The sequence below is a fragment of the Solea senegalensis genome, linkage group LG1 (genome assembly GCF_019176455.1).
Source record: "Solea senegalensis isolate Sse05_10M linkage group LG1, IFAPA_SoseM_1, whole genome shotgun sequence".
Classification (NCBI taxonomy): Eukaryota; Metazoa; Chordata; class Actinopteri; order Pleuronectiformes; family Soleidae; genus Solea; species Solea senegalensis.
In genome coordinates this window covers 7636172-7659596 of record NC_058021.1, presented here as the reverse complement: position 1 = coordinate 7659596, position 23425 = coordinate 7636172, and the positions used below count along the sequence as shown (strand labels likewise).

Sequence of the window (23425 nt, the reverse complement as noted above, 5' to 3'; positions counted from 1 at the left end):
CATCAACAACAAATCTATTTGGGATAATTTGGGCAAATAAGTAAGGTGTTGGCAACAAGCGGAGCGTGAGAGTGCAGGTGTGTGCTTCGGAGCCACAGCGGAGAATTATCACATGATGAGAGGAGGTGACAAGGAGACAATAACAGACTGTGAAATCATTATTTACGTATAGTGTGTGTATGAGTGAGCGAGACTGTCAGCGAATCTTGGCTGTTTTGCTTCCCTGCTACGGAGAAAATGATCCACACCTGCAACGTCTGTCATGAACACCCTCTCCTTTTATAGCCAGCTATATTTTAACATTTCCACCGCAGATCTTTCTTTTTTTTCCCCCTACTTCTCCCATGGTTGAGCCGTTTTTGAGAGGGGTAGGGAGGCTTTTTAGGTGTGGTAACTTTCTGATGCATGGTAGGCATCTTGTCTGCTGACGTGCTTGGAGCAGTGGTGCAAACAGACCAAAACACAAACCAAAATTTAACATTTTTTGCGACTCACAAATGAAAGCATTAACGTGTTTTTATAGTCTCTGATGGCACATTATGGTCATTTGATGTCTTAAAATGTCATGGCTTTAAATACTACTTTGATTCTTCTCCTCTCATATCTCCCAATACAACTTTACAAATAACACAAACCGAACGGCATTTGTATGTTTTGATATGTTTTTCATTTCTCTGAGTTTTCTTATTTTACAGTGCTGGTACATGATTTTTCTTCTTAAATATAAATTTTAGACTACACGCTAATGTTTCTTGATACAAATACAGGATGGCAGCTTTTGATACATACTGACATGGTATTAAACTGTGCTGTACATTATTATTATTTTTTTTTTAAACATTTGAAATATACACTTGAACAGCTTATATCACATACATATGGACAGAGTTCAGAGTATCAACCTGTTAGTGTTGAGTGTCTGCAGCAGTATTAATGCTCTGGTCCCACGTGTTTCTGCTTTGGTTGTTTAAGGCAAAGAGGGAATTCAATGGGCTTCAGAGACGACTCGACATGACTTCAACACAAGTACAAACACTCATCTTCATTTTTATTATGATATTGAGCATCGTTTATATCTTCATTTTACCTTCATTGTGGCAATGACCATACAGTACTGCAGTATCCCCTTGGATTCAGGACAGCAAGGCAGTGAAAACGAGTGTGAGGGAAAGTTGTTGCTGAGAGAAAACTGGGGAAATTGTAAAGAATGCAATTTTTTCTCCCCCCAAAATTGAGCCAGTTGTTTCTTAAAAAACCAAACTGTTCCATATGCTTGCCTAAATACATGTTCACAATTCACTTTTATTGCTTCTTGCCTTTTTGTGTCTGTTGTGTGCTTCTTTGAGTCAGAGAATCTACTGGAAAAAAATATTCCAAGCAGGCAAAGATTGATTTTGAGGACAAAAAACCCTGAAACCAATAAAAAAAAAGATTATATATATATTTGTAGTCCACAAAGGGAAATGTTCCTTTTAGTACATCTGTTTTTGACTAATGTGCTTTCCTTTTTCTCTCCTCTGAGAGACTCGCAGTTTCCAAGAAGATGTGAAACCTTGATCAGGATTAGATCCCTGGTTTAAAATGTTGGCCAGCCAGAGCAGCACACTTCTGACAAATATGTACACTCATAACATACACAATCAAATGTGGGTCACTGTATTCACTCATTCTTGGCGGCTCTCCGATAAAACGTGTGAACCTGATCACATCAGTTCTCCAGTTTCTCTTTCTCTCCTGCGGCTTCTGTGGCTCTGGATGTGCCATTCACTTATTAGGAGGGCAGCAGCTTTTATACATTAGTCTCCAGCCCATTCATGTCAACTGAACAGTGGTCCTTGTCCCTGTGATCCCTCTTATGATGAGAGGAGTGAGCGTGCTTTTTCTTCTCCGTCGGCCGAATCCCCTCCTCCAGCTGGATCAGGCGAGCCACATCCGGGGAGAGGTGGTCGTGTTTGCTGCCCGGTGGAGGCGGCTGGTAGCAGCCGTTCTTTTGGTTCTGGTAGGTCATCATCTGCTGGATGCTTATCATGGGTTTGGTCTCGCAGATCAGTGGCACCTGGTCGATGAGGAAGAAGAAGAAGAAGAAGAGAAAGTCAGCTTTTCAATTCACACAGGATTTTTATTGGCCTAAATTAAATATACTACCCATAAGTATTATAGTATTTGTGAATAATTCAGCAACACTCAAAACGGTGCCAAGCGGCGTGCTAAACCGAACAGGAAGTGCCAAACAGGAAAACCTCTGAACATAAATGATCTCAAGCTAAACACGAGCTGTGGCTGTAGCTTGACTTAAGACAGACAATTGGACAACTTGCCGAGTACGAGCATACATATGGAGGAGAAAATCTATTTTTTTGGCCGTGTGCGTCTGACTCCGCCTCCGTAGGTGGTGCTGTATCTCTCTATAAGCTTGTGTGTATTGAAACTGTTTCCTGTTACCTTTCTGGGAGAGTTTCCAGGTCAGACTCCAGTCCGACTAAGCGTATACATGCAGGAGTAATCAGACTACGAATCACATTTTCTGGGTATGTTAGTCCGACTAAGACTAGCTTGAAAATAGTCAGACTAACTGACAGACATTGAGAAAACCAAATTGTTGTCTTAGTTGGATTTTTAACATGCATGTTAACACACTGGCTGAATAAAAAGCCTGTTTGTGACTGATCTAGAACGGCGAAGGCTGGGTGGTGACAGCAAAGCTTTGCCATGATCGGCAGTGTGGGGCAGCATTGGCATAGCAAGAAATGAGAAAGGAAGAAGTTTTTGCCAACTCAGAATCCATTCATTTGCTCTTTGATGCTCTCACCTGCTCGCCCTCTTTGACAAAGTCTTTTCTGCAGATGTGAGCCATGATGCCTGTGGCCAGAGCGTCACCCATTACATTAACCATGGTCCTGAATCGATCCCTAGACAATCAAAATAAGTCATTTGAGCTATTAATGATTAAGGGTTACACAACATATAAGCTTACAATATAGATTTCCAGATACATAAATATAGCGTACACAAGATGGGGACCAGGGATAAAATGAAAAGAGATAGATTTTTTTATAAGCCTTTGGGGAATAGAGTTGAATCAGAGGAAACCTAGGTGCATTTAGCTGAATGCATGTAACGTCTATAACATCCAGGTTAGAGACATCAACTAAACCTTACTGCTACATGTCATACACATCCTCCAGTGTGATTTGATTGAGTTGACCTGTTCATGGTGGAAAGACTAATCCTTACTTACAAAGCCCAGTCAACAGCAATGATGAGAGTGATGTCATCAGTAGGCAGACCCACAGAGGTCAGCACGATCACCATGGTTACAAGTCCAGCCTGTGGGATTCCTGCTGCACCAATACTGGCTGCAGTGGCAGTGATGCTGGGAGAACACACAGAAGAGCAGAGTGCTATTATTTTTCTTATAATAAACAGGAAGAAGTTTTCAAAAAAGGTCAAATCCCCTCTCAACTCTTAACCAAAAATAATCCCCTATGAAGGACTGGCTAGGCCGCTGAGGAAGTTGAATGTATTTAATTTATTTTATGGACTTCATTTTTATGGCTGCGTTGTCCTGTGTCTGAGTTTGTCTTATGTCTGTCTAGTATGGCTGTGCAAGACAATTTTAAGTCTCATCTGATCTTGTTTTGTCTTCTTATATCTGTGGATTAAATATGAAAGGGGTAGAATTTAATGATTAAAAAAACAGCTGAGAAGTCAATTCCCATTAAAGGACCTTTCTGAAGGTGCTTCCATTAATACATGCTATACTTACACTTGTACTTCTCTATAAATTTAATGTAACTTGCACTCAAATGACAGCAAAAAAAAAAGATTTCACAAAAGCATATGAGCAGCCTACACGATCCACAATTTTTTCATCCCAATTGTCCTTCTATAATTTGGTGACATTGTGACTCAGAGATACTGTAGTCCTTTAAGTGGTGGGTGGTGACGATGAGCTGAATGCCTTGACAGTGTTGACCTATATGTTCGAGGAGGATACCTGACGCACGTACATGACACAATTAATTTCTTGGTCTTCGTGCCTGTCAAGGTTGTCTACAGCTGTAAATGACACACAAGTGAACACCACTCTTTGAAGTCCCAGGTTCCAGATTTTGAACATATGAGCTAAAAAAGTGTTTAAAGATAGGCTGTTTTATTTTTGTCGAATGTAGCCTGTTACACAACAGACTAAGGAAGAATCATAGCATGCCCCTTTGACAATATATGCTGTTAAATTCATCACATTTGTATTTCTGGTTTGGGGAAGACAAGAAAGACGCAATTACCTAAAATAATTAGAAACCAAACATTCATCTTAGCGGTTGTTCACACGCAGCATCTTTTGGACACACAAATGCATTCTTTTCAAAGGAGCCGTGTGCACAAACGAGCGGAAGGCGATGCAGTCTGTTGCAACGCACCTGTTTTCTGGGCCCTTCCAATATTTTAACTTTGAAGGAGGTCAAACTGGTCTTTGTCCAGGAGAGGATGCACACTGACATTGCTTTTTTTTTTTTTTTCCACACATGCATCAAGCAGCAAAGCTGCTGTGAGGGAAACATGGTCTTTCTTTGGATTGTTTTTCTCAGTTTAGTGTGTTAATAAATTGACCCCAGGGTTTTGCTGGCTTGGTAATGACGGAGCCTGGCTTCTTTCATGTATCTAGGCACTGTATGTGAACATCTCCTTTCACAGATGACAGTCTAATGCTCATGCATTCATTGTCTGCGGCTTTATCCTCCACATGAGGGTCGCGGGGCTGCTGGTGCCAATCCCAGCTGACACTGGAAGGTGGGTGCACCCTGGACAGGTCGCCAGTCCATCGCAGGGCCAACATATAGAGACTAACAACCAGCAACCTTCTTGCAGTGCGTCACTGTCTGACACAGGCTGCCCACACTCATTTAAATTTAGACTCTTTAATGAGAAACTCAAGAACTACTTTTTAGCTGAGCATGTTCTTATATTTTCATTCTTTCTTCTGGATGTTCTCTCTGAACAACGTGATTTCAGGTACAACCGACAACTTACACAACAAAGGCCAACTTGCTACCACCTGAGCCACAATTGCACCCCTTGTTCTATCGTTATTATTCATGTTTTTAGTGATTTATCTATTTGGTACATCATCGTTTCCTCGCAGCCCATGAAACAAATGTTGCCTTAAACAGTCTGAAGGCCGACAACCTTCAGCTTGTAGGAACGGCAAATAAGTATGAGGATGGAAGTAGGTTGAGCATGCAGATGGAGCAGCTCCATGGTCATCGGCCAAACAGCGCGGGAACAGGATGCAGAGAGGAAAAATTATTATAATTCTGCGTGACAAGGGAGATGAGTAATGCAGGTCATATGGGTCTTACCGCCAAGGGATTACGAGGGAATGTGCACAGACTGCAGCCACAAGGAGAGGTCTACTTAATGTTATCACAGTAGTAAATCAAATCAGGAGGAACATGGATTTTTTTTCTTGACCTGGGAGTGCTTGTTTTACCTGTGGCTGACAGTTGTAGTGTAGTTGTGTTAGTGCGACGGGGGCTGTTTGTGTTTTTGTTGGTCTATCAGTCTGTCTGTGTTTCTGTCTGTGTTCCTGGGGCTTCCAGACTGATTTAGCATAAATCAGATCAGACTAAGAAGCTCATATGAGGCGTAATCTGTGTGACATTTACATATATGTGTATTGAGTAAATCCCATAATAGTTTTGTATTAATTCAGAATTAAACTGAACGTGTGATGTTAGATAAATTCACATGTGGCTCACCACAAGTGTGCCGCTGCCATTTTTGACCCGGATGAAATTTGCTCATATTGTCTCACACTAGGACGAGTTGTTCTCAAATTTGCTAGTAAGAAGACCCAAATCCGAAATATTAGGAATAAAGATTTAATAAAGAATTAAAACCTAGTGACTAGAGATTCAATGAAGTTATTCCAGATCATAGAAGAGTAGAATTAAATTACATTTAGCTTTACTTACAGTGCATATTCTCATCCAAATAATAAGACATTTTAATGGCACTTTAAAATGATATTCCATGATTAATGTATGGTCTTTAATAGAGTATTGGAAATTACAGGAAATTGTTCAATAAACAAAGTTTAGATGTGTACTTGAAGAACTCAAGGAAAGGTCAATCCCGCTAAATATTGCACTGCATTTCCCACACTGCAGCCCTCTGGAAACGTCCAATAGCATCTACTCCTGCAGAAAATCTTCAGCATCACTAAAGCACTGCTTTAACAAGATGAACATTACACCGTGTGACTAACTGGACATGATGTCTCTGAAGTTTGTGGGATGTCTCTTTAACCCCTGCCCTTTACTACATTTCAGTAAAATCCTCCTATACACTCAATAACATTTTAGTTATTTATTTTTACTCAGGAGAATGCCGTGCATTTTTAACCTCCGTTTCCTGCTGACATTCATTCGAGAGTCTTACCTGATCGTGATGATCTGCCCAAAGTCAAGCTCATAATTATTCACTTGGGCAATGAAAATGGCCGCCACGGCCTCATAGAGCGCTGTGCCGTCCATGTTGATAGTGGCCCCCACAGGCAGCACAAAGCGGATGATGCGTCTGTCGATGTGGTTGTTCTCGAGGAGGCACTTGAAGGTGATAGGCAGCGTGGCAGAGCTGCAGCAGCAAAACATAATGTTAACACGCCTTCAGAGACAAGAGCCAGTCCTGGGTTTCTTCATTTTCTTTAGAGGACTATTCTTTAAAATGCAAATTACAACCTTGAGGTGGAATATACATGATTGAAAACAGTCACAAAACATTTATTATTATCACTTTTACTACTACTACTACCCAAAAGTCAAAAATCAGATGCTTCACTTTACCTGGAGGAAGTGGCCAATGAGATGAGCAGGGCCTGGAGAATGCCTCTGATGTAAACAATGGGACTCTTCTTAGTGATGAAGAAGTACATGGCTGGGAGGATGAACAGGCCGTGCAACACCAAGCCCATTACCACCGTGATGGCATAAAAGCCCAGCTTCTTCCCCATGGCCGAAGGGTCGTCCATCTCCAGGATCTTCCCAGCAACCAGGAACACAATACCGAAGGGGAAATACCTGTGAGGGACAGAAGAGTCCTTACTATTCACACACCACTCGTCATGTCAGCAGTAAGAAAAGAAAAGCCATCAATAAATGACTGATTACTCAATGTGGTTACAGCTCTGTGGCGCTGTGTTTAAGTCCAGCAAAGTTTACATACAGTATGCTTTTTAGGTTTTCCTGATGATGTTCACTTTGGGTCAAGTACAATTTGACTGAAGGAAAACATTCATTCATTCATTCATTCATCCATCCATTCATTTTCTACTGCTTTATCCTCCACATGAGGGTGGCGGGGATCTGACGTCAAGATCTAATCTCCTCTGTGACTATAGGCTTTATCAACATTGTGTGAACTCATTTGACAATGGTTTTAATCTATACATACGTGTTGTTTACATTTAATCATACAACACTTACCAGATGACAATGGCAACAATCTTCAACACTGCTTCATTCAAACTCTGGCAGAAGTTGACCAAAGCGCTCCCATTGGGCCCCATTCTTCCCAACATTATTCCTGGATTAAAAAACAAAAACAAACTAGAGAAAGGCCACCAATAATTTGTTATGTCAGAGTACGTATAGCAAATGTAGACCTCACCCTGAAAGCTTCATATAAATTAAACTATGTTTGTTACTTGAGGTCTACTTCCTGTTGCCAGTAGGTGGCCCAATGACTAGCTTTACGGTGTATTGTTGTGGACCAATAGACACTCAAAAGACACTTTTGGCCCCTACAAGGGTTGCCATAGTAACCTGCATAAAGTTTAATGGGAGATGAGGGTGGCATCTGTCTGGGTGGAACACAAAATGTGAAAACTATACTTCCTGCAATATTCATCGGATAGCCCTAAAACTCAGATTGCAATTTTCGTGAATGTTCGTGCATTGCAAGGCCTCAAAGAGTAAGTGAAAGGAATCGAAAAAATATGTTTAAAATAAAGTATAATCAGAGTGGATACAATCGAAAAAACAGCAACAACATAAACAACATGTAGGGAGTAAAATCTGCAATGTTTTATTCATGCAGGCATGAATAAAACATTGCGTATTTTCTGTGATGAATGCAGATGGAAAGCTACAATAATGTCAACTCACATGGAGAATATATTTGTGTTATTTGCCTTTCTCATGGGAGTGTAACACAATGTGCCAAGACTTAAACCAGACAATTACACATCGACCCACACGTGCACCTATCTACACATATGTGTTTTATATGTTATTCTGTGCAGACATGTGTCACCTCCATGTCAACCACTTACCCATTGTTGCGGAGAAAATCACAATCCCCAGCACATTCATGCCTTCACTGGTGCCCGGTGATGTTTTCATGATGACATCAGGCGGCGGTGTAAGGTCCAGTGAGAAGTTCTGCACGTCCGTGCCATTGTCGTCCTGGATGCCGTAGATGTAGAGCCTACGCGTGGTGGTCTCATCCAGGAGCTGAGCCAATGTTGGTTTGGGGATGAGTTCGGGGACTCTCTGCGTTCGGTACTGAAAAAAAAAAAAGAGAAAAGAAACAAACATCAGGTCATTGAATTAACATCGACATTAAAAAACAACAACACAGCAGCAAAACAAATGTGTCAAACTCTAATGATGACACCTATGAGCTCAGAGGTGATTAATATTTAATTGGAAGAATCACATTACAGTCGTGTGTTTTTTAAATACCAACATCTCAGTTGTTTATGTTGTATTGACTAGTGATGAAAAGTATAGTAAATAGAGCAAGCATGCTTACATTATTGTCAACATGTTCTAAATTCTAAAACAATCTTAGCATAAATTTTCCTTCCTCAACATTAATACCACTCATATGGGTGCAGGTATGTATGTACGCTACATATTTTTTCAGCTCACCTGTTGAAATGTAGCTTGCACCAGGTTTGCGGGAAACATGTTGCTGTGGAGCAGAAAGACGAGAAACGCATTAGACTCACTTACTGAGTGGATGGCTGTATAGTTACTATGTAAATAGTGACAAAGCAAAAAAGAATATTAAAAATGTCCTTCATGGTCGCAGAAACTAAGTCACTTTAAGTGGCATGTTGTGTATTTGATGTAGTGCTTCATTCAGTTTCGTCTTGGGGATTTTGCAAAAATATTAACAACTCCGATGAAGATCCCTGACAGATAAGATGCTATTCTCCATTTTGGACTATTCACATATTGTATCTTCCTTTTTTCTTTGTCAAATTACATGTCAAATCCCATCTTGTCCCTAATGGTTTTAGCGCTGTTGACCTAGTTTTTCTCTATTTGAAAGCAGCTGAGATTGTGTGAGAATGAAACATAGTCACTTGTATTTCACCCAAACAAAGGTGCACTAATTAAGTGTATCATCTTGCTCTGTTAGGGTTCTGTTCCATGTTCTTCTGTAGTTAGGTGTAGGCGACTGGACTTGCTTGTTGTTTGCTTGAGTTAAGTTTGAAGAGGCTTCTTCATTTTCTATAAAATGATTTCATCTTTGGATCACAGGTCCTCCATGTGTGAACATGTATGGAGCTCAGCATTGTGAAACACAATAATTCATTTGACAGAATGTGATATCAATTCATGCTTCAATGCTTCAGTTTCCATAGCAATTTTGCTGGGCTAGGAAAGAGATTTAAAAATAAAATGCTGAACATTGTAAAGAATTTGGAGCTCTGTAACCTGGAGCATCATTAAAATTATTATTATTTTCTATTTAACATGACCACACAGTGTAACTCTACAGTTTTAGTTAATATCTAAAATTCAAACCTTAAAGTCACATATACACATATTCAAAATATACAGCCTGGAAGCGCAGCAGGCAGTTTGAAGGCCTTTTCTTTTAGAATAGAAGGCCTATTTTTTTTTTAAATACAAGAAGAAACAAATGAAAGATGTTTGATAAAAATCTCAATCTAAATTAATTCATTCATATACTGTAGCACCTTTCATCCTCGCTCATCAAAAATCACAGTCCCCCAAAATCATACAAGATTAACAGAAATTAAACATGCACCAGAGATGAGAAATTGAGGAAAATGAAGATGAAACGATGAATAATATTGCATTTTATTATTAATTATTAAAATTATTAAATGTGTTACGCTGATGAGGTAAAGTGGACTAAGATAAAAGAATGTGTCAATCTGTAGAATAAAATAAAAGCTTCAGTTAAATGTCATGAAATGCTGCCCTCACCACATGTTTTTGCCCTGACCTAAAGGTTTAAAAGGTTCAAAGTTTATATATATTATATCAAAAGCAAATCTGATCAATATTGAGCCATTTTCTATGTATTATGCTTACCAGGCATTCATTTTGACATCAATGATTCTCTAAAAGTATGCACATTAATGTCTCTCTCTGGCTCTCGTGACCAATAACTAAAACCTTGACACAGTAATGTAAAGCTGAGTGTCCTCAGCATAACCCTGGATACTTATGCAATGCCTCCATTACTGAGTGGTAAAGTGAAGCAATTAAAAAAGCGTGGGACCTAAAATTGAACCTTGCAGAATGCCGCAGTTTAATTTTAAATGTTTTGACCAGGATTCATCCATGTTTACCAATAATCCCTTTAAATCATCAGATGTCGATGAAATTGTTTCGCTCGAGGCAAATTGTTTATAAAATGGAGCAATCCATTTATTTACTGTCATCCTTTTAGATAGGACTAAATAATGCCATCGGCATGTAGTGTTATATGTCCGTGATTTGATATGTAGATTACATTTTAACCAACACACACTGCACTGTAGTGTCCGTCAGTCTGTCTGGGTCAGGGTCAGAGCTTGCTGACAGTAAATCTCACATCAACACAGAACACAATCAAAATTCAGACAGCACATTGCACATGCAGAGAGATTAAAGGGCATATTGTATTTTCCAGTATGTGAACTCAACGCGGTGACGTACAATAAACATATGGCAAAGACAGAGTATCCCGTTCAGCCGATGACAAAGCAGGCTAATGAACTATTCTGACCCCTTCGAATAAATCCAAGTATTCATATATATATATATATATATATATATATATATATATATATATATATATATATAAATACTGTGCTCATTATGAATACTTATCACACACAGAAATAAAACCTACGGCCATAGAGGGGGGGAGAGTCAAGCTTGTGTGTGTGTGTGTTCCACTACAGTATGGCTGCATGATAGATGAAGGCTGTAAAGAAGCTTTGTGAGATAAATCCAAAGCACAGCTGTCCTCCGTCACACACACACACGCACACACACGCACACACACACACACACACACTTTGCCATTGCCTCATGATCAGTACAGAGTGGTTTCCTGAGCTTGGCGAGTTTGAGTTTATTACTTTTTTTCTTCGTGTACAATTTGATTGCATTTTTTTTTTCACCACTATGTGATCTGATTCTGTTAAAAATCTCATACGTATTATACCAGACTGAAAAAAATATGAAAACGTTTACTTTTGACTGACAAAAACCTGAGCTCACCTTTGAATTCAAAACACATGGTCTCTTTATATTCCTTTATATTTAGGAGGAACCGTCGTCATGAGTGGAAATATTCTGGCGGTGGAGTCAGATGTTGAGCAGCACTCGGCGTTAAAGCCTGTTGTCTTTATCCCTGTGACCAACTGTCACAGTGACACACTGTTTTCCCGCTGTGGCACTGACCGAGGTTCACCTTTAACCTATGCCTCAAACACAGCACCTACATCCTTCAGCAGCTCTAATTAGCTCAGCACACTAACCCACTGGCACACGAGGCTACAGGCTTTACAGTGTGACCTCAGGCTTTTTCATTTCAGTCCACATGGAACCATGTGCAGGACCGGAGACCTAAATTATACACGCATGCACATTTGCACAGCTATTCTTCTTAGGACTCTTGTGTTAATGCCAGAAAAGGTCTTGAAGAGGTATCAAATACACTGAAATAGAGACATTTCACTGCTTATTTTCTGTGTACCATTTCGTTTAATTACTGCTGACATTCTCCTACCGAATGAGATCCAGTAAAGCATCAGCAGAGCTGGTCATTGGCTTCTTGCTTTCCTCAGAGTCCTCCTTCTGAGCCGCTCCTCCTGGGTGAATGATGTACACCATGACGATGCCCACGACCACGGCAACAAAGGTGGTCCAGAGGTAATAGGAGATGGTCATGATGCCCAGGCGGCTGGAGCACTTGGCGTCCAGCGCAGCTAGACCTGACATCAAACTGACCAACAGAGACAGACACAGGGAAGGAGACAAAGAGTCAGAGAGGCATGCAGACAAAAGATCTTATTAGAAATTGAGACTTTGTGAGTCAATTCAAAAATCTTTGGGGCCTCAGGCAAAAGAGATCTGAGGGCCCTGCATCAAACTGACAGTGGCACTGCGCTCAGTTTCAACCCAATTAATATTCTGCTATCATATCGTCCTTCATCTGAAAACAGGCTCAGCAAGGAGCATTTATCCCATCACACTTGGTTCTTGGAGCAGAAGAATTGACTTATCAAACTTTTTTTTATTGGCACTGCTTTGTGTTTTCAGTCAAACGCTATCCTGTTTGCGGCCATCTCGTTTCATGTTGCTGTCAGCACTGGTTGTTCTTATTTAATGGATTGCTTAGATGGTAGAGCTGAAGCCACCTGCGGTGACCCAGATTCACTTCCACCTGTGGTCTCTCACTCACCCCCCTCTCCCCCCTTTCATGCATGCTGACCTGTCTAATAAAGGCAACAATATCTTTAAAAAAAAACAAATGTTATGTACTGCAGTTTTAATTATGTTCTTACAAATTTGTTGTCCTCTCCTTTGGGTATATTTAGACATACAGTGTGTGTTTTACTGGGTAAATCCTATAAAATAATAAATGTGCCTGTCTCTCTTTGACTTTGCTTCTCTTCTCCTCTCCTCAGTGTGGTCACATGGAGATTTGTGTGCCTCCTTTTCTACCAGAAAAACGTAAGTAAATCATGACACAAGTGTGCAATTTAAAATTTGAATGGGAAGCTTTAAAACAGTTTCACTGCACCAGCATTCACTGCAAAGCGAGCTCAGCGCTGTTTGCAGCACGTACAGGTGTGATGCAACAAATGTGGGAGGTGTGTGGAAGGTAGAAGAGAAGTAAGAAGAGAGTAAACACATGGTTGTGGAGCTCTCCATTCTCTTGAGCTGGGCTCACAACATTCTCTCCATGTCAACTGTGCAATTTGTCTTGACTACGTGAATGCGTGTCTGTCATTTGTCTCTTTATCGCCTGGGGAACGTCTGACACAAGGTTTCCACCCCTCCGTGATTGTCCTATTGTCACATGTTGGAGAGAATCCGCACAGTGATGTAAATGTTCAGTCAGTCCGAGACTACCCGTGCAGTTTAGACGCAAGGATAGTGATTGTGTGCCCTGTCCTGATGAGATTCACCTCTGCGTTGTTTGGTTATTTAGTCTCTTTGTTGGTTGTGCAGTGAAACCGAGTGTCTTGGCTTTGCAGGCTTTGCCGTGTCTAAAGCTTTTCATAAGCGCTTGTTGGTGTTTTCAGCCACAGTCAAACTGCATGTCTGGCACTATGTAACTGTTGTGCCTCGCCTCTGTCATCTGAGGCACAAAATGCATCATCACACTGTGGGAGTGACACCAAATCAATGCACCGTTACACTGAGAAACACACAGAGAGTTGTGTGGAGCTGATTGGCTTGGACTCAATAGTTTGATGTAACATAACAGACATTTGATATGTATAAAAAGTTAGATATTTTGGATTTTCGGCTTCTTTTTTTCCCATTCCTGCCTTAATTTGATTTAGCCACTTTTTGTTTAGTTTTGATTTATTTAAGACTCTTTTTGGTTTACTACTCAGTAACTGTTGCAAGATTGTATGTTTTACAAATTTCTTCCGGGTCTCATTTTGAAGGGCTGGTAGACATTTTGTGATATACATATATCAATATGCCCTACCAGTATTTGATCTGCAGTATCTGGTTTATACAAGAATGCTATGCTTCGTAAATAAAGTAGTTATTTTATTCTGGGGCTACATTCAGATTACAAGCCATAATGTTCAACCGATTTTCTAATCAGATTTGATGGTTGACAGTCATTATTACAAGACTTTTGCATATAAGTTGGTGTAGGTACTGCAGGTAACATAAAATAGAACCTTTACTACCTTTACTAAACACTGAACCCCCACGGGGTAAATGGCAGCCATGAGTGTTGCACGGCTCAGCACATACAGCACATGCTGCCAGTGCAGTTCAAAGACCAACGCACAGTGCATTTGTATATATAGGCAAAAATGACATAATGAATATGTGATATTTTTCTGATCTAGGAACACATTCTGAAGAGAAAGCTGATAAGAAAATCAGAAATGACAGTCAGTTTTCTGTCCTCTGTCCTCGAGCCATTTCTGATAAGTGACGACGTTCTCCACCTACTGTGCTCCCTGATCTGAATCAATGGAATAAACCGCTGATAGCAGCCGTTTAATCCTACTTAAGGCAGCTCCCTACACGTGTGTGCTGATTACATGCGCTAAGTGGTTTGCTAACAGTCAAATGGAGTGCACACACACCCCCCCAACTGCTTCTCACATTGATAGAAAAGAAAGAGAAGATGTCAGGTAACTGATTAAGTAATGATGATCATCTACAGGGAACATATCAGGGTTTATTTACCTGCTGTCCCTCCTCGTTGATGAGTAAATAAAAATAGTAATTTTTATTAGAAGGAGAAGAAGGAGAGACTTTCTGTGCCTCAAGTGGTGAATAATGGCTCATGAATGAAAGATCACGCCCATGCATTACCAGTCAGTGAGTTATTTCATGTAATGATGGTGTATGAATCCTGTATTGTATATATGGTAATGCACATTAATGTCTATAATGGTGGGCCATTAGGGCACCAGTCAGTAACAAAGGCAAAGTGTGATGTAGCAAGAATGTGATTATAAATCCATATCACAGACACTACAGACACTACAGACAAATTGCATGGACAGCGCAATCCTTTCTGTCTATCTATCTATCTATCTATCTATCTATCTATCTATCTATCTATCTATCTATCTATCTATCTATCTATCTATCTCAGCCTTTCTCCTGGACTTGTAGGTCAGTTCTTGCCAAGGAGAAAATCATGCAATCACCTTTAAATAGAGTAAAAACTGTGTTACAATAATCTTAGGGTTAACAGACTTTATCCGTGAAGTAACCCCAATCATTGGTGCTGCACCATCCGCACAAACAGCCATACATTTCTTTCCCATGCAGCTCAGTCATGAAAGCATTCCAAAGTCCATTTCCTCACTTGTTGGCTGTTATTTATTGCTAATAATTTTTGCGTAACCCCAAGCTACAGGTCATGGACTCTAAGGCGTCCCTGGAATCCACTTTGAGAACCACTGTCGCAACCTAACGCATACCTTATATGTCCGGCCATAAGAATGTGCAATACAGACTTATATCCTTTTTTTCAGCCCAACCTAGAGAATCTAATGAACCAACTATATCAACACGCTGCAGCAAAAAGTACTAATAAATGTTTAAAAGTGGATTGAACTTTGGTCCACTTTGTTCGCTTTTATGAAAAAAAAAGAAAAGAAGAAAGGTCTATTTTTGTGGCTTCTGCACAATTATTGCTACGTCATATACACACGAAAAAAAACACATTTTTTAAAGCCTGAATATGTGGGAGGAGTTGTGTATTATTTACCATATAAATTACTTATTGGCAGAAATTCAATATACTACGCATGTGTCTTATCTTATATCTTTACGTAGCTTTGTACAAGTGTTTCAGTGACTTCAAAAACAAAAGCTTGGTTGCAGTTCCTTGAGAACAAGCCTTTTATGTGTACTTGAGGCACTTGAGTCCCCCATCGCGTGTGTAACCGTGTTTCTACTGCAAGTCAAACATAAAAACGGACAGCAGTGTAAATGGGATTTGAAGCAGAAGCTTATAATTATAATAAAAACGAAGAAGAATGAGTCCGCCCCCATAAACTGGCTGTATGAAATGACACCTTGTCAGCTGACAAACAACTCCTCAGCGTCCTTTCTTATGTGCGAGGGCCACCGTGTTTCCTGAACAAGCTTGGAAACAGGAGGGCTGAGCGGAGACATCCTTGAAGCATTAAATGTCATTTTAAGATGTCCATCTGATGTCTGATAGACCATGTAACTGCTGCAGTTCAGGCTGCCTATTACTCACACACCGCTGCAACACAATGTCCAGGCGGAGGAAATATGGCACGTTTGATGAGTCACAATCATTTGACTTTTTTTTCTTTTTTCCTTCCATGACTTCCCGAGCATGTGACATGCGCCCAAATCCAAACGCGTCACCTTGGAAATGTGAATCTGTGACACACATGGCTGCAGAATTACATACATCTGAGAGGCAAACACATATGGTGACTTCACATACGAACAACGTATGTCTCCGGGATATACAGTATGTGCTTTCTTTAATCTTTTAAACCACACACAGGACACACTCCTGTGTGCTGTGCTGCATCCTCACCACTCTAACTAGTCAATATGACTCCACGATGCATTGCTTCCTACATTTCTACACATGTGCTTGGCGACCACAGTCAACATATATGGTTAGATTGTCATGGAAATGAAATCTTCCGTCCCTGTAAGTGAATATTCGGTTTAAAACTGTCGTCACAGTATGCTCGTGCAGAGGCTGCTTATTAAAGTGCTCTTCACTTCGATCCTCAGCTCACAACAAAAGCACTGATGAAAAGCGTCCAAGGGCTTCATTAAAATATGAATGCTGTCAGTAACCAGGAAAAGCAAAAACTGAATATTGTTCTATTCAAAACATTGTTGTAATGAAATAAAAGATGTGTACCGCATAAGGACGCAGTTAGTGGACTGGCCCTTTATGCTGCATGCCACGTTCATGGGATAATCTGGTTTCTGCTTTTTCTGCCGGCGCAGATGGTCCTTGGGAGGGAAGTGAAGGGAACAGGCAGGCTGTACTGACGGGCTGTGGCAGATATTTACCCCGAGATAAGCCCTGCCGTACCATGCACTGTGTGAACTAATCAGGGAACTAACCAGGTAAGACAAGAAACACATGAACTCGGACGGTGTACCAACCAGCTGGATACTGGTGTGGTGCTGTTTAAATGACACCACTGATTACAGCTCCGACAACTCTCATTTGTGAACTAATGAGCTCGAGCTTTTTCCCTCAACTAGTGCATTTTGTATTATACGCTCAGTCGTCGCTCCTGCAGCTCACGCCAATTGTCACAGTGTTGAATGCTTGTGCCTTGAGTGCTTTTATATTTCCATGTTCTGAATTGAAGTGTTGCTGCAGTCTGCCTGCCTGCATGCGCCCTTTCAGATTAGATGTAAGTAACATGTCTTTGCCTTCACGTTTTGAATCATCGTCTGTTCTGTGGGGTGGGGGCGTTGAAGGGTTGGTGGGGTAGGGACAGGAACACACATAAATACACAAATAATAATCTTGTGGCCCTCCGGCCTTTGCCTCCAATATGAAACACCCAAGAGAGAGCCACGGTCCGCACCAGCAGAGATACAGACGGAGAGAGAGAGAGAGAGACAGCAGTGAGAGGCAGGGAGGATTAACTTCTCATCCAGTCTTTGCTGTTGCATAGATTGTAAGTAGCTTATTGCACAAAGCAGCCGGCATGTAACCAGTGCGTTTGCATGGTGTGTTTTGGGAGTTCTTTTGCATGTTTGACATCACTGACCTCATGCAGGCAACTAAAAGCTTTGGGCCTAAAATAGTCAAACTGGAGAATCTGGCGTCCTGCGTTCTTCTAAGAGTGCATCCAAAACAATATTTCTAAGGTAACTGGGTGTGGTCTTGTTTAGATTTTGCTTTTCATCCACATACCCAACTAATTCTGTGGCGAAGCATAAAGAGCTATGACGTCAAATAGAAAATAAACTCTGTGACCTGAGGCTTCTGTCCTCCAAAACGTCCATCTCTTCTTTTTTAAATGACAGGTAAAATGATTATTTTATTTCATTCATTCGAATCCATTGCTTTGTTTCGTTTGCGTTTGCCTCAAAGCCATATTATGTCTTTCAATACGGCATTTGGAACTTTCGTAAATACACCGCCACTAAGATAAATTCAAACAACATGAGCCTGATGGCAGAAACATTTGTCCTTGACTGAAGGGTGAGATTTGTTCTTTCTTTGCCAGCTAATGTTCATATCTCTTATACTTCACAATTATGTGGGTTGGAGGAAGCGTCCAAGAAAAAAAAAAAAAGGAATTACTCAAAGCAAAAATATTCCAAGGCTTATATTCCAAATATAAGCCTTGAATGTGCACAGGAGGATTTTGAAATGTATTCTGTGCAGCTGCTGTAGAACTGGGGGTGATGTGATGAAATGAGGGGCTGAATTCTGGACCATCTGAAATGTATGGAGTGATTTAATTGTGTGTCCATAAAGGAAGGAAGAGAACACTTATATATGTGATTTATATGTGATTCATTGACGTGACCTGTTCTTGAGCACATTTCTTCTACTCCAGTAGGTGTGTGTGTGTGTGTGTGTGTGTGTGAAGCTGTGTTGTTCTCACCTGGAAACGACAAGTGGCAAAATCAACATCTTCAACATCCTCATCAGCAACTCTCCAGGAAACTGGAAGTACTTCACCTCCTACAAGCAGAAAGAGAAAAACACTGTTTGTACCTCATGAATACAAAGCACCAGGAAACTGATATAATAATCTCTCTGCAGTGAGCTGCTGTACATTCCTCCTCACACGTTCACATACAAGATCCTTAAGAAACTTGTGTTTACTTCAGTTTTACCTTGTAAATTCCACAGATGTGCAGGATGTTTCTTTTTGGTGTGTGTGTGTGTGTGTGTCTGCTTTGCTTATACAGTACTATATACTATATATATATAGTTCAGTGTACATGAAGATGTGTTAGAAGGACAAGACATGTTACATCGCTGATCAACATGTTGGAGTTTCTGGTTTAGTGTAAATAAACAAAGGCTGTAATTGCAATACAGAAAAGCTAATATAGAGAATAGAATAGAATAGAATAGAATGAATCACACTTATTACACTATAAGACCTCAAACCACAATAAAAGTACACTGAAAAAGTATAAAACAACATTCACTTTTAAAATAAGAGTAAAAAGGGAAAAGTGGAGTTGCTGACAGCTGTTTCTGAGTTTTGCAGTTTCGTGAACACAGTATACACCATCTATTTTTAAGACGTCTCACGGCCTGTGCCACTTTATAATGAGTTATTTATGGATTTTTTTGGTATCATAAATATATTTATATTGTAAACTTTGTGAACTATCATCATAAATATTATTATTTTGGTGTCTTTTTTCCCCCTAATGACCAAACGAGACACTCAGTGGCCCCCAGGTCAAATTAAATGAATGTGAGACCCCTGCTTTAATGGCTAGTGCATGGATATTTCAGATTGCTCTCCCAGAAAAACATTAGCATTTTACTTTTTTGCAAAACCGTGGGAAAGGTTGCATTTGTACATTCTATACATTGTGCATTTTACATTTGAACACATTTATATTAATCTTTTTACGGTCTCTCCGCAGAGGCGTTTGTGACAGGTTGAGACCAGGCCTTCCAGTGCCGTCCATGTGCGTTTTAAAGCGCCATGTTTCGAAAATGATTGTGTGTCCTTGTCGAGATGATGTTATCTGTCTTTCATGCAAACCCAGTTGACGTGTGCACTTGCTTTGATCAAAAGACACAATGAAGAAAACAGTAACCATGGAAATGTGAAGTGAAGAGTAGAATATTCGATAAAAAATGTGCTTTCACAGGCAATTCATTTCTTCTTATAGTCAAGTTATTCTGGAGTGTTGTTGACAACCTGCTAAACAACCTGCTAAGGAGTAAGAACAAGCACAGCCAGTCACAGCTTTTATATTTGTGACGGAGAGACAGAAACATGATTTTTCTCTCTGTTAATCACCACGTCAACTCATATGTCATGTATATGTGATACATCTTTTTTTTTTATTTATTTATTTATTAATTGTTTTTTTTTTTAATGTACTTCTCTGCAACAATTTGCTGATTATTATTATACTAGTAACCAGGGGTGTTTTTTGTTTAATGGTTAAATTCCAGTCTGTTCACACAGTAACTTATTATAAATTTAAAGGTCATAAAATTGTAAAATAAACGAGCTGTGTGAGTGCTCGGGCCCTAATTAAAGCAATATCAGTACCGTTTACACTTATTCAACAACACATGCATGCACAAACATTATTTGGCAACGGCTAAACGTCTTACATACACTTCTCCTTCCTGCCTCAGTCAACCCTAATTATTTTTCTTCTTCTTCTTTAAAGCCACATTTGACAAAATTACTTTTTTAGCACTTAGGACTTTTAAGATTAGCGTACCCGTCAATGAAGCAGTCTGTTCTTTCTTACGTTCATTTAAATGAATTTAAACCTAAAAAGGCTTTGGGAAGTAATCACACGGCTGCCTGCAAAATGGTGGTCCACATTTATCAGCAGTGTCTAATTCCTGAATTACAACAATTTAATTCCACTTTCGATTCAGCCAGTGTGACTACTGAGGGTAACTTTGTGACTGTGAGCGACTAATCTCTAATCTGCCCTATGGCAGTTCATTTCCATGGATACAGTACATTTCTGAGACTATGAGCAATCCTGACGAGACACTTCTGCATTGATTAAAAAGACCGAAGTAAATATTCCCTTTGCACCTAAAGGTCCATGTGTGCTGTAGCAGACGAACCGTGCAGATGTTTTGCATTATATTTTTTCATTCTCTCGGGAAATGTGGAGCATGCGTGCGCACGTATACATGCAATAGCAATCACATTATCTTTGGACTCATTTCTCTGAGCAGACTGACAATAACCATCAACCGTCATGGTGCAGTAATCCATGTGCAATATAGTCAGTCATCATCTAACCGCTTTATCCTCCACCAGAGGGTCGCGGGGGGTGCTGTGCCAATCTCAGCTACATCGGGCGATAGGCGGGGTACACCCTGGACAGTTCGCCAGTCCATCGCAGGGCCACACACACAACTAGAGAAAAACAACCATTCACTCTCACACTCACTCCTACGGTCAATTTAGAGTGTCTAATTCACCTAATCCCCACATTGCATGTTTTTGGACTGTGGGAGGAAGCCGGAGAACCCGGAGAGAACCCACGCACACACGGGGAGAACATGCAAACTCCATGCAGAAAGGCCCTTGTTCCAACCGGGGCTCGAACCTGGGTCTTCTCGCTGCAAGGCGAGAGTGCTAACCACTACCCCGCCGTGTGAACCATGTGCAATATAGCCGGTGCAAAAATTATTTGCTGCTACTGTGAACTATGCTGTTATCAGGACTGTGCGAAAATTATATTTTAAACTGTTTTCTATTTTTTATTCACTTTTTTCCCCCTGTACATATGTTAAATTCACACATTCTGGTCATTGTTTAGTTACATTTATATGTCATAGAATTTAAAGGGTCATATGTTGTACTTAGCACTCATGTCTTCACATGTTAAAATTTCATGTTAAATCATGAAATTTCATTTCATCTCTGAGGGAGCAAATGTAAAACCCATTTAATATCCCTGTGGGTATAATTGCAGTATTCTATGATTGTGAAAATCTGGATGTCCAACTCTGACAAACAGACGTTTTTGTCCTCCTGGAAGTACATAAGTGCACTTCAGTGTTTTATTCATATTTGTTATAATAACAGTTTACTAGATGGGAATAAAAAAAATGAAATTGGGAAAACATGTCAGCCACCAGTCAGAGGACAGGTGATTTCCAAAGATTGGCATCACCACCAGCCATAGAAAACCCTATATTAGTCGAGCTCTAATATCATGATAGATGTGTTGTTCAATGGTAGTACTGTGTGTACTGCGAAAATATGGTTTCGGGATTCATATGGCGTTGACCTCTGGCTTTAAGGTTAAATTAGAGGTCGCAGAGGAGTAAGTGAATATCTGTGAGTCTGTGTGACATTTGGGGCACAGAGGCCGAAGCAGGGAAAGGGCAACTGGGTTATCTTTTGTATTGAGGTCCGTGGTGTGGGAATTCCTCTTAGTGTAGGAAGATAGGGGCTCCCACACTTGAAGGGGTCAAGTTAGGGGCAGGTGAGTGTGTGGGTAGACTGGTGGTGGTGGGGCAGGTTGAAGGGTTGGAGGGTCATGTTACTCACTGACCTGTTCAGAGAGTTGCTTGCCTCTGAGGAAAAAACCCAGCAGACAGCCAATGACCACGGCCAGCACAGAGAGGATGAGAAGTCCGTTCTGCTTGCAGACATTCTTCACTCGCCCCCACACTTCCTTCAGAGCCACTGCCATCCTCACCACTGCCTCCTGCTCCTCCTGGTCCTGACTGCAACTTTGCAACCCCCCCCCTTCCCCCCAAAGAAAAACCGACCCTTTTACCCTTATTCAGCCATACAAAACCAGCGCAGAGCCAACAGCTGCCGCCACACCGGGAGAATCTGAGGGTTGAGGAAGCAGCAGGTGAAGCAGGATGGACGGATGAGGGCCAAAGAGGCAGAATAAAAGGATTGTTCAAGAAGAAAGAAGAAAAAACTAAGGGAATAGGATGGGATTTGGTTGGTGGAGAAAGCAAAAAGGTAAAAGAAAGAGGTAGTTGTCCAAAAGTAGAGGAGTTTCTGCTCTGTCATGCGTCCTTGGTTATTCCACCAGACTAAAAGCATCACACTGTCACACTATCTATCAGTCAGTCAGGCAGTCACCTCCCCTCTTGGTCTTTCAACCCCCCCACACACACCCACACACACACTACACATTACCACTGGTGGCCAACAGGGGGCTCCCCGACAGCTGGTGGTATTGTCATCAGGGTTAAGACTAAGATCCTATTAGGCCGCAGTGCACGACTCAGATCTGAGGCTGGATTAGTGAGCTCTCTGAACAATTGGACAGTGGATTGTTCCAGATGCAGAGAGGGAGAGAGAGAGAATGTGATAACTGTGACAAAAGTGACATGAGGTAAAAACAAATGCAAAAAAAAAACAAAAACAAAAACTGGGTCTCACAGTCCTGGTGAATTGTTATGTTTCACTTAGATATTGCACAACTGCCCTCCCTCCCTCCCTCCCTCCCTCCCTCCGCTCTGTCCCCACATGCTTTAAATCAACCACCATCGCCAAGTGACCAGCCTAGAAATAACCCCTGACCCCCATAGACAGCAAGTTCTAGAGAGGCTGGTTAAGTCTCTTATCTAGTCCATGATGTCCCGAAGACACACCTGTGGCCCCGGCGGTGCAGAAGCATAAAACACACATTATAGCGGACTCAGAAATATAGCTCCTTTCTCCAGGTCAAAAGACTGCTCAATAATGAACTCACCCAGTGTACATGCTACTCTTTTC

General features: G+C 40.8%; 1 protein-coding gene across 1 annotated transcript; it reads right to left on the bottom strand.

Moving 5' to 3' along the window:
* Positions 1-1027: 1027 nt before the first annotated feature.
* slc1a7a (solute carrier family 1 member 7a) lies at positions 1028-22738 on the bottom strand. The gene is made up of 11 exons (XM_044043177.1): positions 22239-22738; positions 18608-18687; positions 12046-12261; positions 8934-8976; positions 8333-8564; positions 7485-7584; positions 6846-7079; positions 6442-6636; positions 3239-3373; positions 2810-2909; positions 1028-2056 (listed from the first exon to the last, which is right to left on the bottom strand). Exons 1-11 carry the CDS (start codon positions 22377-22379, stop codon positions 1790-1792), a joined length of 1743 nt encoding a protein of 580 aa, XP_043899112.1. The 5' UTR covers positions 22380-22738; the 3' UTR covers positions 1028-1789.
* Positions 22739-23425: the final 687 nt, after the last annotated feature.

Coding starts and splice junctions, on each gene's coding strand:
- slc1a7a (XM_044043177.1), bottom strand. CDS start 22,379: ATGGCAGTGGCTCTGAAGGAAGTGTGGGGGCGAGTGAAGAATGTCTGC. Junction 8,977..12,045: donor GCTTTACTGGATCTCATTCG/GTAGGAGAATGT, acceptor TCTGCTCCACAG/CAACATGTTTCCCGCAAACC. Junction 2,910..3,238: donor ATTGCTGTTGACTGGGCTTT/GTAAGTAAGGAT, acceptor TTGATTGTCTAG/GGATCGATTCAGGACCATGG.